Raw genomic sequence first — 19,102 nt, forward strand, 5'->3', positions numbered from 1 at the left:
ATATAACATAACATACACATAAACATATATGTATGTACAAAAGAACCATAATTCGACCATAATATCATATTTTTATGAGTACGCAATAAAATAAAGGAGCCAAAAAAAATTAAATTTTTAATAAGAATTATTAAATAAAAACTAAATAAAAAGAAATAAACCAATAGTCGAGAAATTATTCGGTTTTGATGAAAAATATTTATGTTAAAGTAGAACGATTTAGGAATAATCCATAGAGATGAGAGACTACTATTGACTGGTTATACGTTTGAGGTCAGTGGGAGTGACCTAACATGAGTTGCCACCTATCCTTTGGGAACAATTCGAAGTGTTCTATTTCTCTCTCTCTCTCTCTCCCTCTCTTTTCTATTCATCCATTGGAATGAAATAAGCACTCTTATCTCATATCGAAATCGAGGACGTATATGATACAGGAAATGCAAACGTAAGAATTCTCTTATGTAGCTTGGTTGTATTAAAATTGCTTGCCAAATGTAAACACTTGAACGTTTTCTTAGTAATCGATGACTCATAGAGAATAATTTAGCTATGAGATATTACCGTACAATGAGAGTATATAAAGAAGGAAACGAAAAAATCAAGATTAGTAAGCTTTGTGTATTAGATAATATATGAACATTATCGTTTTGACGTTTTATCTATTTGCATGATTCATGTTCTAGATATATTAATCCTCTATAATCCAAGTTATTTTTATTGTTTACAAACAAAAATATTATTTATATATTATATTTAACACAGATTATTAGTTATTAGTATTTACTAGTATTAATATTTAATATAGTATACTATATTAAATATATAATGTATTTAGTATAATATATTATACTTGATTTATACGTAGTGTATATATATATATAAATTTTTTGCTAGTAATAGTACATTTAATATAATATATTTAGTATAGTATTCTTAGTATAATGTAAGTGTAATATAATATTAATATAACTATATTTAAAACAATGAATTTTTGTTACAAGTATTAAAATTCGTAAGAAAGTTTTTTCTGTTATAACTCTTTTTCTATTTGTACTATACTAGATATTAATTATATTAAAAAACAAAAAAAGAATATGAAAAACAAAACAATTAATTTTATGACAATAAAATTAAACATAAAGAGAATTTAAAAATTACATGGTATTATAGAGGATTACATTTTAAATACATTTAATAATAATATTTTTTTCAAAATACATCTAACTACGTATCGTCAGATAAGATAGCGATGTTACTATTGCGTTTACATAGTTTCTGAGTCATATCAGTTAGTAAGAAGAATTAAATTTAAGAATGTCATCATTACTGATCAACAAGTACCATTTCTTAATAGAAACGAATCCCGGTAATATGTTTCATAATTTATTTCTACTACGCTTCTGTTTCATTTTCGAGATAAATCTGTCTAAAATTTATTTTTAATCCAGTAACGTTACTATCGTTACAATCATATTTATAATATATATACATATATATATTATATATAAACTATATAAATCATATATAAATATATATACGTATATAGAGCGGGCCAAAAGTTCTTAGGTGATATCAGATATTATTTTTTTCTTTTTTTCATATAGCGAAATAATAAATTTAGCTCGTAAAATAACAAGCCTAACTTTAATTGGAAGCTTAAAAAAAAAAAGAAAGAAAAGCAATTGATTTTTTATATTTAATTTAGAAACTTTTGACCATACTTGAGAAGAACTTTTGATTCATACGAACGATTTCAATAATTATATATAATTTATGTTATAAACATAATCTCACATTATTACAAGGAGTACTAACCTTTCCTTTTGTTGCATTTGTTTGATCATGATATCAGCAAGTGGATCAGTGACTGATCTTTCTCCAAGAAGTCTTTGCCGATCCAAGTCACCTTGCATTTGTGCAAACGCATGTTCTCCGATATTAACAGATGTCTCCAATTGTGTAGAAAGTTCCACGGTTTCTTCATCGTCTAGAAACATACATCTGTTTTATTTCTTTTCTCTTTTTTCTTTTCTGCATATACACCGACAATATAGATTTTTAGATATAGCGTATGTCATTTATGATATTAATTTTTCTTATCTGCCTCTTCTACTTTTATAATTAGTTAATAAGAGTAAATGAATTTTTTTAATTATTTACAAAACGAGCGTGACGATCAAGATATCAACGAATTGACAAATGATATATAACTCTACGCGTAATGTATATTATGTATCTATGTATTAAAATTATCTCAAGATTAATATTTTTTTAATATCTCTGTTTTAATACAGAAATACTAAAAGAAAAGAAAAACAAAAAAAAAGAAAAAAAGATATGATCCAAAGGATGTTCGAACACTAAATGTTTCGTATAAAAAATAGAGCGAGTCAAAAGTTTCTAATTGACTTTTGAAAACACTTAGGTAAATACTTTCGCTTTTTCTTATTTTTTATTTTCGACTACTCCGTATATAATTTATTTTTCTTTGCGACATAACAATGTTTGAAAATGAATAATAAAATATGATCTCTCTATATCTCTCTCTCTCTTTCTCTGGCTGTCTCTCTCGATCAAGAGTTGCTCGCATAGAAATCGAATAATAGTATCTATTTCTAGAGCTTTAAGGTCCTATACTCGTCCCGATTCGATCGACTAATTCGATACCCATCCAAGTAATGCACAGAGCCATATATATTTACCGAATGACCCACTTAACGGTATGATCGATTCCCAACGGTTGCCCTGATTTGAACTTGAACCTTTGAAAAAAAAAAGAAAAGAAAAGAAAAGAAAAAAACCTAGAAAAAAAATTTCCAAGCACGTACATTATTGAACGATGACACTTAATGAAAAATCATCGAATGATAAACAACAATACATAATAAAATATAAATTCTTTTTGTCACCAAGTATTATTCGATCATGTTACCATTGAATAATATTAATTCATTCTATTGTTTACCAATCCTATCGAACAAGACAATAGTTATCTTTTTTAGAAGAGATTTTATTCTCTTATTCAACTAACTTCTCAATCTAACTTCAAACAAATAGATCGTTACCATGTAAAGCGTGTTGAGGATTGTCAATAATTCTAATTTGACGATCAGGTAACAATGGTTCTCCATCGGTTCCACCTATATCGATTGGTAATTGCCAGCATGCGTTGTCCTGTTCCGCCAAATTTCTTGGAAAATAAAGTGGGAGAATTATTTCGTATATACCGAGGTCACAGGGTTCTAGGACGAGGATTATACACGTCAGAGAGTCTGAGTATTGCTCCAGAAACCTTCTTATCGTTCCTACAATGAAATATAATTTATATATATATATATGTATATGTATACGTATGTATATATAATTAATGAATCAATTAAAACTATTAGTAAAGAATTTACTAATCTTTTATGATTATTATAATTATAATAATTATTATTATTATTATGATTGTATTTTAGAGATATTCACATACTAAGTGCTATATGTGCTCCTGCATCAGGTGGATAATTTCTTCTCACTGAGTTGATCACTGGCAAAGCGATGCTACGTAGTCCAAGCTCTCTGGATTTTTGTAATACGTTTCTGTAAATAGAAAAAAAAAGAAAAAGAAAAAAAATAATATTGATAAATGTTGATAAATATTTGAACGTTGTTCATATTCGATAAATTATAATCAATTAAGCTCGGTAATTATGCATTTCTATTTTATTTGGTCAGTATTTTTATTAATTAATGATAAATACTTTGTACGATAAATAGTCATTACATATAGATATTTCGGTTAGTATAAATAATTGTTTCAGAGATTCGTTTTGGTCGTCTCATTTGTATTACGTATTGATAAATTATTATAAATACTAACCATTTAAATGTTTAAAGATATTGACCCAAAAATAGTAATCATAATTATGAAAGTGATCGATAGTCGGATATTTTTCCTTTCGAGGTAGATATTTCGATTAAAATTATTGAATAATTATTTTTCCATAATGGACAAACAAATATAAAAGAAAAGGAAGTATATTTATTTCTGAAAAAAAAAAGAGAAAAAAATAATAATTCTTTTATGTAATTAAAATTTTTTTTTAATATCTCTAATGACTTGTACTACTTTCATAATCACCGTTTAAATTGATAATAGATTGATTTTTTTTTTATATTAATACATACATGATATATCGTACCTGTAACAACAATGCAACGTGTTCTGAGCTGCTGTTTGATATTTGATATTGTAAAATGGGCCAACAGTATGAATGATAAACCGTGCGGGTAAGCCATGTCCTTGAGTCACTCGGACTTCACCGGTTTTACATTCTGTAAAAAATTGTTATTATAGATTTAAGGATATCTAAAGTATCCGATTGGTCGGACGTTATATATCGATTAACAATAATCGTTTAATATTATATAAAATGCTAGCCTTTAATATTGCTTGCTCCTCTAACTGTCAATCTAACTAACATTTACCGATAATAATTTATTTATTATTAACATTTTTTCTTTTTTTTTTTGTGTAACATATTTATATCTTATTATTGATTTTAATCAATTTAATAATTCACTTATTAAATATGTAATAATGTTCTTTTTCTTTATACCGTTTTTCCAATGTGTCAAATATATATATATATATATATATATATATATATATATTCTCTTTTTTAATTTTTGTAACCATTAAATAAATGATTTATTTGAGAAAATGATTAATATATAAATATTTAAAATTTCAATAGAAATAATATGATTTGTTTACTGAAATAACGTGTCTGTTTTGCTTTTCTGTTTTGTTTCAAATTTTATAAACGATTTTATATATTATTAATACAATTTTTTATAAAATTGTTTTTACGTTGAAATGAAATGAAATGAAATGAAATGAAATGAAATGAAACGAAATGCGTTATCGAACTAGACGCACACCTTTTACTTCGTTATAAATTTCCATCTTAAGTGCTGACCCTGCACGATCGAATATTCTTTGGCACATGATGCTATTTTCGTCCATTGTCTCGTTTGTGGAGTTTACCACGGCGTCCACTTGTAAAATGGATATATCGCCAGTCCTGAAAAAGAAATATAAAAAAATGTAATACTCTATATATACACACATACATATCTATATATAAAACGATAATTTTCAATAGTAATACTTCTATACCAAGTTTAATTATTTCGCTAAAAAGAATTTAGATAGAATTATTTAAAATAGTATTATTGAAATAAGATAATATCTTATTTTAAACCATTATTTTTTTTCTTATCATCTAATTACCACACACTAATCATTTTTATCTATCATTATTATAATATATTAATAGATAGATTAAAAGATAATAATTTTCTTCTCCAAAATTAATCATAGATCAAATACTATACCTTAAAGATAAATCATTTAATTTTAATAATCTAATTATATCATACATAAATATAATATACGTAAATAGTATGTATGCCTATTAATTTTTTATAATAATATTTATTTACTGAATGAAATCATATTAATTTAGATGTAATATAATTGTTGAAATAAAATAATAATCATACCATAATGCAATTTTGTTGTTAAGTGCAGGTTGACAGGGAAATGGACTAATGGTGTGATGACTCGGTTCATCGATAGAATTCGAATAGTCCGTGAATCGATGTTGAACAGGAAAATCGGTCCATTTTTTTAGTGCACTTATGTCGACGACATCCGGGGCGATACGCAACGGTTCCATCAGCCTCATTCAGCTGAAAGCAATACGATTACGTTACTCCTATTGGGATACATGTAACAATACTCCTTTTATTCCTACTGTGTGCGTTTATTGGAATAATCAAATAAATAGTCAAGATAAAGAGAACAATATCTTTTTCTTTTTATTTTCTATCTTATCTTTTAACGAAAGAAAAAAAGAAAAAAGAAAAAAATTCATTTCAACATAAATAGACACATTTATCAGATAAATAATAAATAAATAAATACATATATATGAAATGATATTTTTATAAATATAACAATATAAATTATATATATATATATATATATATATATATATATATATATATATATATATGAAATGTTTTCTTTTGCAAGACCGGAAAGTCAAGACCGAAAAATGCTTTTGGTGTACGTTAGGTTCTAAAAATAAACAGCTTTATCGATGAAAATATAGGTCATATACAGTAGATATGTACCTGTATACATACGTATGTAGAAGAGAGACGGAGAGAAAAAGAGAAAAAGAGAGAAAGAGAAAGAGAGAGAGAGAGTAAAATACCGAAGGACACGGCCCGGAGGAACAATTGAATTTTCTCAAATTATTCTCTGTTCCGTGCGTTTTCGTTTCCGTGTACGGTCAAACTTTCCTACTTGCATATAGATCCAAGCGGATATACATATATATATACATATACATATATATATATACACATGATAGAAAGAGAAAGAGAGAAAGAAACAGAAAAAGAAACATAAGAGAAAAAGAGAGAGAGAGAGAGAGAGAGAGAGAGAAAGAACATGGAAGTTATATAGGATATAGGCTCCCCTATAAAAGACAAGGAGACAGAACGACTGGCGCCGTCTGGCCTAACGCCGATCCTATACCCTCTTCTTTCACGCAACCCTCCCAGTTCGTAGTATAAAAGAGGATCGTCGACCTCAGGTTTCATAGTACATATTCGATATAATCTTCTTAAATGTTAAATCCGTACAAGAAATCGACAAGACTAAAATTGTCATTTACAATAGTGGATGGCATTGGCATTTACGTGTGTTGCAACGAAGATTAATTATAATACCGTATGCGTCGTTAATAATATATCTGTATGGTATAGGATTACTCTTTTTCTTTTTAATCCTTTTTATAATGTCTTTAAATTAATAAAGTAATAATTACGCTTGAACGAATATTATTTTATTGATAAAGATGGATAGATAGTTGGAGAGAGAAAGAGAGGGAATATTAGAATAATGTAATAATAATATCATAATCTTATTAATGGGAATAGTAATGGTATTATGATAATATCATTATTTTAGTTGTAATAATAATAGTTATTAATCACGTTATTACTAATATATTATTATTTTTTATGTTTGTATTTTATTTCGTAGTTTAGATCTACGTCAGCTATGATTATTAAATATATTTTATGTAGTGATTAATATGTTTTATGAATATATGTAATTAACGAAGAAATTATTATTAACGAATGATAGTAGATTTAGAATTGAAAAAATAAGAAAAAGGGGAAAGTAAGTTAGAAGTTTATTTCATCATTAAGAACACTTATTGATGGACGATTTAAAAAACGCAAATTATCGTTCGTTCATTCGTTCATTCGTTCGTTCGTTCGTTCGAGAGAATTATCTTTGCATGAATCATTAAGATTAGATTAAGAGCGCCAAGCTTTTGCCGGACGAAAATCACGAATCGTTTTAGTTGAATCACTTGAAACGAGCGACGATAGCTCAAGGATTTTCTTCGACAGATAAAAATTGAATTATCATGAAGGATTTGCTAGAACGAGTTTCATCTAATTCGAGATTTTTAAACGAATCTAACGTTAAGATGCTATCATAAATAAAAAATAATGTAATCTCTATTTTTACTACGACGTTTTCTATCTTATTTATAATGCATTTGAATGATTCTATATAAGTTAGAAAGAAAATTAGATATCTATATATAATTTATTCAAATTATTTTAATGATCTTTATCTAGGTATGTATAATTTAATCTATATTTTAATATTTATTAATTTATTCTCAGGTAATATATAATTTATATTGATTGTATATTCATTTATTAAATTATTTATCTAAGCTATATAGATATCCATATAATTTATTGAATTATTTATCTAATGTATATATATATATATATATATATATATATATATATATAATTTATATTCTATCTTTGTAGTTCTCTATTTAAAATTAAAAAAAATGTTTAATTGTTGAATATATGAAAATAATAATTAATAATTTTTTTTTCAAGGATCTCAACTATATATGAATATAATAATTAAATGAAAGAGCTACATTGAATTCGCCTTTTTATCGATTTACTCGTAAAATGGGACATCTTTGACGGATTAACGTGAGCATCAAGGTGACGTGATCGTCGAATGTAATAGATTTTTTAGAACTTACACGTCTGCTCTTGTTGAATTGAACTCTTCGCTGTTTCTATGTCACATAAAAATAAAAAGACGATAGGTATCTTCTTTTCATTTTTCTTTTTTTCTTTTATAACAAGTATGATTGATTACTAACCGAGTTACGAATAAATAGAAATTCGAATAGAAGTTCGAAACATCGAAAATTTATATAAAAGTATATTGTGGGATACTTTCAAACAAAATGTATTCAACCGTGTCGATAATAAAATGTGTGTGTGTGTGTCTGTGTGTATATGCGAGCGCGTTTTTTCTGTCAATAAACATAAAATTTAACTTAACTCTATATGGTAAATTGAAAATGCTGATTTTAGTTAACAGAAAAGAAAAGAGAAAAGAAAAGGAAAACAAAAAATGAAAAATAAAAAAGAAAAGAAAGAATACGTTTCCCTTTTTACATGAGCTTGCAAAATTTTTACAAGCACATTTACTTCATCGAATTCACTGTGTCAGCTCAAAACAAGTATGCACTTCTCTGATCTGAAACAAGCTTTACAATTTCTTTTGTATCCGCCCGCGTGTTTGTGACATCTTTTTCCCTTTGAAATTTACTTTTCAAATTCTATCGTAAAATATTTTTCAAATATATTTTAAAGTGTCCTCGTATTTAAATATGGAAGTAAATATGTAAATACGTAATTCGAAAACCATTTCACAAGATTTTGTTATATTATACGGAAAAATTTATCACCGTGAATAATATCGACAATTTTTTCAAGTACTAAATAAATAAAACGTTCTTCATAAAAAAAAAAAAAAAAAAAAGAGAATGAAAAACAGAGAGACACAGAGACACAGAGAACACAGGATTGAGATTAAAAGTTTCCAACTAATTTCAAAATCGTATAATTCGCTTTCGAGATCTTTCGGGGTTAATCTTCTTGTATTTCTTTTCTTTTTTTCTTCGATCAGATTGTTAAAACTACAAGCTTAGCTCGCTAAGCTACGAGTTTAACACAACAAGCTTAAAATATCTCGAAGATGAGTAATTGATTTTGTAAAATAACCTGAGAACTTTTCCTTTAGGTTTTATCGTTTGACAAACGCAAAAGATGATTAATTTTAATATTATCCAGTCGATATTTTTCCCCCGATTGATCGGATAAAAAGTCATTGGAAAAATAGAATGTAGCTTGTCTAACTATTATATCTTTTTTATTCTTTATTTTTTTTCCTTTTTTTTTAAAGGTTTCACACGAGATTAGATGACTCGCGTGCCAAGAGGAGTAGTAGAGCTATCCAATCACTAGAAACCTTTAAAAAGTGGCACACACATGCACTCTTTCGTTAACTGTGTATCTATGCAAATGAGAGAGAAAGAGAGAAAGAAAAAAAGAGAGAGAAAGAGAGAGAGAGAGAGAGAGAGAGAGAGAAAAAAGCTGAATTCTTTGCCCTCTCAACGAAGTGGCTTCTTTTGCATAGTTGCACGTCATTCACAATTAGAAAGATCTTCAAAATTAGAGAAGGATAGAGAGGGGAGGGGAAGAGAGAGAGAGAGAGAGAGAGAGAGGACTCCATTATTGTAACACAATGTTCATTTCATTCAAAAGGTGCTAAAGATAGAAAGATAATACATATATGTTAAATACGAGGATGATAAAGAGAGAAAAAAAAAGAAAGAAAAGAAAAAGAAAAAAGAAAAAAAATATTGTAGTTTTTAACCAAATGAAAAGAAAACATTTATATTTTCTTCCCTTTTTAATATGTAAAATGATCTATCTTTTATTAAACCAAAGGAAGAAAAAAAAAGAAAAGGAAATACAAAAAGTATTGACTTGTATAAATTCGAATTAAAAAAAAAAAAAAAAAAAAAAAAAAAAAAAAAAAAAAAAGAAATTATTATTAAAAACTGCGACAACAATTAAAAGGACGATTAAATCTTGTTATAATTATCATCATCATTATTATTATTTCGTTGTTCTTTTTCTTTTTATTATTTTATTAATTACGATATATACGATCATAAATATATTTAATTATATTTTTCTTTTTGAAAATTGTAAAAATAAAAATAAAAAACAAGCAAATTACGATAATAATTATACAGAAAAAAGGAAGGAAAAAATTGGACGAGAAACGATAAACAGACATTGCGAGATTGAGTACTATGATAAAATGTATGATAAAAAGAAAAAGAAAAGGAAAAAGAAAAAGAAAAAGAAAATCGACAAAGGAAACAAAATAAGATTGAGTAGTAACGAACGAGGGAGCGAGTAACCGAGTGAGTGAGTGAGTCATCGAACAGCTGATCGAGAAAAAAGAAACGCTATTTGACCCACATAAATTCTTGAAAGGAAGCAAGCACGAGACGAGCATGTGGACCTATACAACCTTCTCAGGAATGTCGACAAAAAAGGAAGATCGCGTCAGGTGTTTTTTGTCTGATATCCGATAGCAATGAAGTGGCGCTGCTTGCGTGTGCCAGGTCAGTTTTCTTCGTACGTGTGAATTCATTCCCACGCTTGTTATTAATAAACAATTTCGATGGAAACATTCGAAAAAAATTTCAATAAAAACGTCCCGTCATTTTTTCTTCTATCCTATCCATCCTTTGCATCTTTTTTATAATATCATAACTTCCAAAAAATCTTACTGCGCGAAATTTCAACGAATTTGTTAGAATTTTGAGAAGGATATTCCGAGTCTTACGACTTTTTCTTTCTTTTTATTTCTTTCGCATAAAAATTAGATCAAAATTTCTTAGACGATTTTGAAAATCAATCAATTCGATACGATTTATTCAATCTTGTGGTTGTTATTTTACGAGTTAGTCTTGCGTTTTAGATTCTGGAAAAGGAAGAAAGAAAGAAAAAGAACAATCTAAAATGTTTTTGCAACAAAAAAAAAAAGAAGTAATTGATTTCGAAAGTTTTTAAGTGTTCATTTTTCTTTTTTGTTTTTTCTTTTTTTTAAACCAAAATCGAATCGTTTAACTCGAAGAAGGTCGCGCCGCTATAAGAAAGGGAGAAAATAAATTCGTTTTAGTTTTGTTGTAGTGGTATGTAGCAAGTGCTACGGTATTTTTCATAGTAAAAGAATTGGTGGAACAAACAGCCTCTGCAAAACCGTCTAAGGTGAGTGGCGTTTTGAGAATCCACTTAAAAGCGTCGCGCAAAAAGCGTTACCATGAGTCGCGGAGAACGACAGCTTCCTTGGACTAATTGGAGAACAGTTGGAAGCACGTCTAACTCTCTAACGTTAATTGCATACTGTCATCGAGCAATATTATTTTCCTTCATTTTTTTCATTTCAATTTTTAACAATTTTTGGAATAAATTATATAAAAAGAATTGATATATTATTATTATTGTAATCATTATTATATATATATATAATTATAATGATAATTATTGTAACAGCTATATAATTAAAATTATATATAACTATGATATTATAATGTAATTTATACTATAATTGCAATATTTCTTATCAATATACAAATCAATATTGCAATTATATATTTTGAATGTTTCTATATTTCTGTATGCGTACACGCATGTAATAATACAACTTTGCCTAGGCAATGTTTAGTTTAATTTAAAATCGTTTAATTATATTCCATCGATAATGGTATCCATGTTGATTCCCTAAACTATTAGCATTATTGTTATGAATTAAATTTACATTTTGAATACTTCAAATACTGTCGCATAATTTCCTATTTTCGTTCTTTTTTAATAATATTAATTAATTAATACTATTTGCTTACATATTTTCTGTATTAAAATAAATAAATAAAAAACGATAAGTAAAGTTCTAAAAACAAAATCAAAATTTTTACTAAATAAAAATAATAACGAATTAACAATATTCTAAACCAATCAAAAATAAAAAATAAACACACATATATATATATAAAAATAACTATTTGTTATCTCTCTGTTATTTAGGTTTCGTTCAAATTGAGAGATGATATCATCCTAGCATACTCTTTCATTAGAAAAAGTGAGAGGCCTAATACATATGTATAATTGCGAAGAAGAATCTGAATGAACTTATTGTTAGCTTAATGTGTGTTCGACTAGGTAACTATTATTCACATCCGTTTGTTGAACCGTATAATACTAGACGATAAAGTATTATTAACAGACAGTCAACATGACTATAATCGAAATGTGCACTATTATTTGGTTCATTCGTGTTGAAAAAAAAAAAATACAAAAAAAAGAAGAAACAAAAAGACGAAGAACAAAAACACGTATATGCTTATTACAATTCTTATTACGAGCCTTTTAAAAGTGATTTTTGCTATCCTAAGTAATTATCACGATGCGTGTAGATTATTTATCCTCACGCACGTTGTTTAATCATGCGTGTGCGCTAACACCTGTTGTACCCTAAGTGTGACTCAACGATATCTATAATGGAATATAAAAATAAAAAATCCATGTTATATATATATATATAAAAAAAATATAGTGTGTTATAAAAATAATCTATAGGTGAATGAATGGGAAAAAGAAAGATAGAAAGAAAGAAAAAAGAAAAGAAAAGGAGAAAAAAGAATAAGAAAATTTCCAAACAACGATACCGATTAGTGTTTCATGTATATTATATGTACATATATATATATTTTTTTTTCTTTATATATATAAGAATAATTAACAATGATATATTAATCTTCAATATACTTAGTTTAATGAAAAAGAAAGAAAAAAAAAAAAAAAAGAGAAAATTTCCAGAGAAATTTATTACGTATAAAATAAATTACATAATCACGAATATAAAAACGAAGATAAACGATCGTACGAAATTTCCATAATACAGGGTGATCCAAACTGAAAAGATCCCAGACGATTGGAAATATCAATTATTCTCTATTTCGAGATTTAAAATTAATTGAAAAACAAGATTAAGAGGAAGCTGCCTAAAAAAGGAAAGATACTAACAGATTATTGAAACGACTTGGTAGATAATATTTGTCTCAATCTCTATAAAGACATATAATAGATCCCATCGTATTAAAAGGAAACATCGAAGTATAAAAATCGTTAACATCCGCCCATTTCCTTGATCGATCGAATAGACTAATAATTACATTTGACTTCGAACCTTGTCCCGTACCCAACCAACCTATATAGATTCTAACCAACCAACAATATCTACGAGAAGCCTTGTATGTATCGTAATCGAGTATAGATCATAATCGATATTTGCGGGAAGGAAAATATACGATCAGCATAACGGTATCGTGTTATCGATGAACCGTATGTATCGTTTCGATTAAACAAACGGACCGATTTATGAGTAGAATGAAAGGATTTTGTTAAGAAAGAGAGAGAGAGAGAGAAGCAGACAGAGACAGACAAAGATAGATAGATAGAGAGAGAGAAAGAAAGAAAGAGAGAGAACATACGATTGTCCTCAAGGTTTATAGCCGTTCAGTTATTGGCATTTATACGAGCACTCATAAGTCGATAAATGATGGCATTATGACGGTCAAGTAAATGACATAAGACAACTTGCTATCCGTCTAATCGTTACCACAATTATATATAGTATGTACTATGTACTTTGTAAAAATAATCCAATTTATTTATACACCTCACGTAACCGATTGAAACTACGTCTAAGATAATATATATCTTCTTCGTGTTCTATTAGAAATATTAAGAAAATATTTTATTCGAACGAATTCATATTGTATTTTATAATTTATTCTAATTCTTCTTATTGTATGATATAAAAGGTTGAATCGGTAAGACGATTTACTATCTGTCTAATCGTTACCAGGGTATATAATACTTTGCAAGAATAATCCAATCTATTTGTATACCTCACGTAATCGATTGAAACCATCTATAAGAAAAAAAATATATGTATCTTATTCGTGTTTTATCAAAGATATAATAGAAATAAGATTAAGACGAATTAGTTTTTTTATTATAATTAATTATAATCCTTCTTATCTTAGAGAACGGATCAACAGTTTTTAAATGATTTTAAAAAGTCATTTTTTTTTTTTCAGCATCTTTAGGCTAATTTCTTTTCTCAAATTCCGAAAAGTAAAAACAGTATGTTATACCGAGCAATAAATGAATATTAAAAAATAGAAAAAAATAGGTATTTAAGTTATACGATTAAAAAACAAGTTTATAATAGTTCGCCCTTATATAATTTCCTATTTATGTTAGAAATTGATTTATCGTTTCTAAGAATCGCTAAATAAGTTCTAAGAATCATACAGGTACTTTCCTCATAGACCGATTAGATTATCTCGACACATTTGACTTCTCTACACCTGTTACTCGTCCACTCGATCATCCGTCTTCTGACGCAAATATCTTTTACGTTACACGCAAAACTAACGTGAATTTCCTTTTGATCTTATGTATAGATAGTTATCATGCTATATATACATATACTTATATATATATACATATAAATATATATATATATATATATATATATATATATATATATACACACACACACATATATATGTTGACTTAGTAAGTATGGCGACTTGAAATAGTTATATAATTTTTACTAATTTTAATAGACAATATTTCTTGAAAAACATTTTATACTATTAATTGAAATGCATCTACAAGTTTACGCTACGTAAACGATAAATATAAAAGAAAAAACATTTATTTTAAACAAATGATATTCGTTTCATTAGATAATAATTTTTCTAAGATATTAATAATTAATTCTTTTAATGAATTCATTTGCACACGTAATAATTAATTCATATGCGTGCTAATATTTAGAAAGATTAAAACAATTATTCTAATGCCAATGTTAGTATATATATATATATATATATAATATACACACATTTATATGGTGAGTATATACTATTAATTAAAATATAAATTAAAAATGAATGAATTGACTTCATGTACATTCCGTCTTATTAACTTGAAAATGATTTTCTAAGAATCTAAGAAACGATGGTCGATGTAATCGATGATTTAAACGATGTTTACGTTTATCTTTAAGAAAAAAATTACAAAAAAAGAAAAAAACATGGAGAATTAACAACGTAGTATAAAAATGAACCGAAGAATATTTGCATTTCGTTCGAGCAACGGAGGTTCACTTTAGTGCAACGACGTTATCAGGAAACGGTCGAATCGATATTAACTCGGTTACGATCCTAATCCTTCGGTGTATCCTCTCGTCGTTGGATAGAAACTCTAATAAGTATGAAGAACGTAGCCTGTGAAGTTCGTTAAGTTGCCTACTTTAAAAAATAATGTCTTTTGTGCTAGATATTTTCTAAATGAATTTAGAAATAATATATATTTATAGTTTCTTCGTCTCGATAAACTACAAAGAAGACGCCATTTTGTTCATATAATTGATACGAAACAAAGATGACAAAGATTAATAGAAAAACGAATCAGTTATTTCTTATTACAAGATTTCTAATGTTGAATTAGTATTACTATTTATATGATTTTTTATAAGTAGATTATATGATCTATTTTTATGATTCTTCTGTTAAATAATTTTTTCCTATTTTGAATTAGTGCCATCATTGGTATTTAGTATTAATCTTCTGATTTATATCATTTTTTATAAATCGTTTTTTACATCTTAAATTATAATTACAATTTGAATTAATCGGTATATCAAATCTAAGTCCTACAATCTGTATTATAATTCCTGATAAATCATATTTCTAATCCTGCAAAAAAATTTCATATAATTTATTATGGCTCATATTTTTAATCTTATAATTTATATAATGAACCTTACTAGTCATATCTCTGATCTTGAATTACTTTTACAATTTACATTAATCCTATAATAATGTATTTAATTTCTAATAAAGTCATATTGTATAAAATTTTGGATATATAAAAAAGATGATAAATGAATAACATTCGATTCAATTTATCCGGTCAATATTCAAATTAGAAAATTAGAAATATATTCGTTATAAATTTCCTATTAATTAATAAGACTTTATGATAAATATGAGGAAAGACAGACAGACAGACAGACAGACAGAGAGAGAGAGAAAGAAAGAAAATTAGAAATTAGAAGCAAATGTCTATTAGAACGTGTATTTTCACGAAGAAAATTAGAAATGTTATTTCCCCGAAATGTACGTCACTATACAAAGGACGAGTGATCATATTCATATGAATGACCTGGAAGAGGAAGACAGAGACAGAGAGAAAGAGAGAGAGAGAGGGAGAGATAGAAAGACATAGGACAGAGCATAGACATAGAGACAAAGATAGAGATAAAGAGATAGAAAAAGAGAGATAGATGGAGAATAATGAGGGAATGAAAAATAGAGTTGGAAAGAGAAAGAAAGAAAGAAAAAAAGAGAAAGAAAGAGAGGCTGAGTGAGCGTGAGAATGAGTGAAAGAATGAGAGAATGATTAAGAGAGAGAGAGAATGAGTGAGAGAAAGAGAGAGACAAAAAGAAAGAGAAAAAAAATAGAGAGAGAGAGAGAGAGAGAGAGAGAGAAAGGTTCAGATAGGACGAATACGAAGAGACGGAGAACGCACGACACGAATTATCGACGCGCGTTGCTCGGACATGCCGCTATACTGGCTCACCGATCAAGGTCACACACTGGAGGGTCTTCCGTTAGGTGTACTTAGGAAGCCGATGCGATGGACATCGGCAAAGGAGATAGCCAAAGAGAGAGAGAGAGAGAGAGAGATAAATAGATAGATAGGTAGATATATATGTACATAGAGAGAGTGAGAGAGAGGGGAGGGAGGGAGAGAGAGAGAGAGAGATAACATCTTTACCTTTTCATTAATTGAACGACCTTACCTACTTCAACATCTTTCGTGTCTAAACACGAGGACAACTAAGACCAATCACGGAGATATAGGTTGACCCTTTTCTTACATTCATCTCTCTCTCTCTCTCTCTCTTTCTCTCTTTCTCTCTCTCTCGCTCGCTCGCTCGCTCTCTCTTTTTGTATCTGTATGTGTATATATGTATAAATGTACCTACTATACGTGTGTATATATGTATATGTTTGTGTGTTTCCATAGAAGAAAATCGTTGAACGATATACATAGTAACACTCCAAGTAAAATAGAGAGTCCTAAATAATAGAAACAAAAATAAAGTATAAAAAGAAAAAATTGTATAAATATTCGATGTTATAGAGAAGTTTGATCGCTTAGTTGTTGAAAGAAAAAAAAGAAAATAAAGTCCTGACGTCGATATACGTACTGTTATATATACGTTTAATTTCGACATTAATTAGTACTGTTAGAGCTTGTCAAATTGCTTTGGCTGATATAATATATAACGTTGATGGAGATGACGATGACGATGACGATGACGATGACGATGACGCCTGAGATGACTATGACGACGTGTTTGACGATGATCGAAGAACTGTTTCATGCAGAAGGTTAGCAACGTATTCGCAGCTTACACTTTCTGTGCGTGCATATATATACATACATATATTATATATATATGTTCGTACATGCTTTGCAACATAGGTTATATATACGGAAAGCGAGAGAAAGAGAGAGAGAGAGAGAGAGAGAGAGAGAGAGAGAGAGAGAGAGAGAGAGAGAGAGAGAGAGAGAGAGAGAGAGAGAGAGAGAGAGAGAGAGAGAGAGAGGGAGAAGCGGAAGGGAGGGAGAAAGAGAGAGAGGAAAAAATGATGGAAGTTACATTAATATAGTTAAAGTACTTTACTACGTACACCACGTTCAGAATTTCAATATTTATAAGAAGAACAGAACGGGGAAGAAGTTGACGCGTCGCCTAGACATCGAGCGATTTCTCTTATTCATATAGAGATAAAATATTTATCAGATAGCTCGCTCAAACGCGAATCGTATCGACGAAAGGGAGAGGGGAGTAAGACAAGAGAGAAAAGAGAGAGAGAGAGAGACAGAGAGAGAGAAACAGGAAGTCAGAGAGAGAGGGAGAGAGAAAACAAGAAAATGCATCGATAAGGAAAAGTCGTAGATCGATGAAAAATAACGAGGAAAAGAAAAGGAAAGAAAAAGAAGAAAAACAGAGAGGTGAAAGAACAATGAAAACAAAAAAGAAACAAAATAATACGACCAATCGGAGATACATAAAATAAAGATAAAAAAAATAAGAACAAAAATAAATTTCATTTCACATGCAATATATAAGAGAGATAACCGCGTGCTTGATCGCGCCGACGCATTGTCCTCGGTGCACTCACCTTCGAAACGTCCGCCTTAGAACAGGCAGTCTCGTGTCTGCAAACGCAGCAGGCAAATTGGATACGCCAATCAGGATATATACAGGTAGTGGTAACACGCCGTACCAAACGAGACGAGATCCTTGTTCCCAGGCAAATGTCAGTCCTATTTTTCTCCTTTCCTTCTTCTTTTCTTCTTCTGCTTACTCTCCTTTCTTCTCTTTACCTTCCTTTTTCCTTTGAAAAAATAATAATTTCCTCGTCTAAATCTCTCGTTCGATCTAGATCCTTTCCTTTTTCCTTTGATTTATTGTTTATTATTATTTCTTGTTATATATCGTCGTATTTAGACGAAACGTCAGCTTCGTTTTCCTTGCTGCTCTTTAACCTCTTTTATGTCGTCTCGAGGAAAGACCCGCCAAGAGGACGAACGGACGTTTCGAGGACGCATTCGCGATGTCGAGGACGACTACGTACTATCCTCACCACGAAACGATCGCTACAGCACTGAAGCGCGTGTGCGGTGAGACGAGCCGGCGGCGCCACTTATCCCCCCACTCCTTCTCCTTCTCCTTCTCCTTCTCCTACTCCTACTCCTACTCCTATCCCTACTCCTGCTTCGATACGCTCTGTTCTCGCCAGACCAATGATACTAGACTGGCAGCGCCACCATGCTCCACATCTCGCGCGCCATTTTCATTCTCCATTCTCATGGGCGCCAATCTTTGAATCTCACTCTTTCACGAAATCGGAGGGAAAATATTTTCCTTTACTTTACGAGATTTTCTAAGCTTCGACTAAA

General features: G+C 28.8%; 1 protein-coding gene across 2 annotated transcripts in view; it reads right to left on the reverse strand.

Moving 5' to 3' along the window:
• LOC127069608 (protein GDAP2 homolog) overlaps window positions 1–18,815 on the reverse strand; it is a 31,135-nt gene extending 12,320 nt beyond the window's left edge. The window contains exons 1-8 of one of the 2 annotated variants that reach the window (XM_051006789.1): window positions 18,322–18,815; window positions 5,554–5,742; window positions 4,930–5,072; window positions 4,188–4,320; window positions 3,476–3,585; window positions 3,066–3,305; window positions 2,703–2,762; window positions 1,816–1,987 (exon numbers count right to left, since the gene is read on the reverse strand). In XM_051006789.1, the coding sequence (XP_050862746.1) occupies window positions 1,816–1,987; window positions 2,703–2,762; window positions 3,066–3,305; window positions 3,476–3,585; window positions 4,188–4,320; window positions 4,930–5,072; window positions 5,554–5,738 (1,043 nt within the window). In that variant the 5' untranslated portion in view covers window positions 5,739–5,742; window positions 18,322–18,815. The remainder of the gene's footprint in view (window positions 1–1,815; window positions 1,988–2,702; window positions 2,763–3,065; window positions 3,306–3,475; window positions 3,586–4,187; window positions 4,321–4,929; window positions 5,073–5,553; window positions 5,743–18,321) is intronic. The other variant, XM_051006790.1, reaches the window with a different exon arrangement.
• Between the last annotated feature and the right edge of the window lie 287 nt (window positions 18,816–19,102).

This window comes from Vespula vulgaris, chromosome 16 (genome assembly GCF_905475345.1).
Source record: "Vespula vulgaris chromosome 16, iyVesVulg1.1, whole genome shotgun sequence".
In the NCBI taxonomy this organism is placed as follows: Eukaryota; Metazoa; Arthropoda; class Insecta; order Hymenoptera; family Vespidae; genus Vespula; species Vespula vulgaris.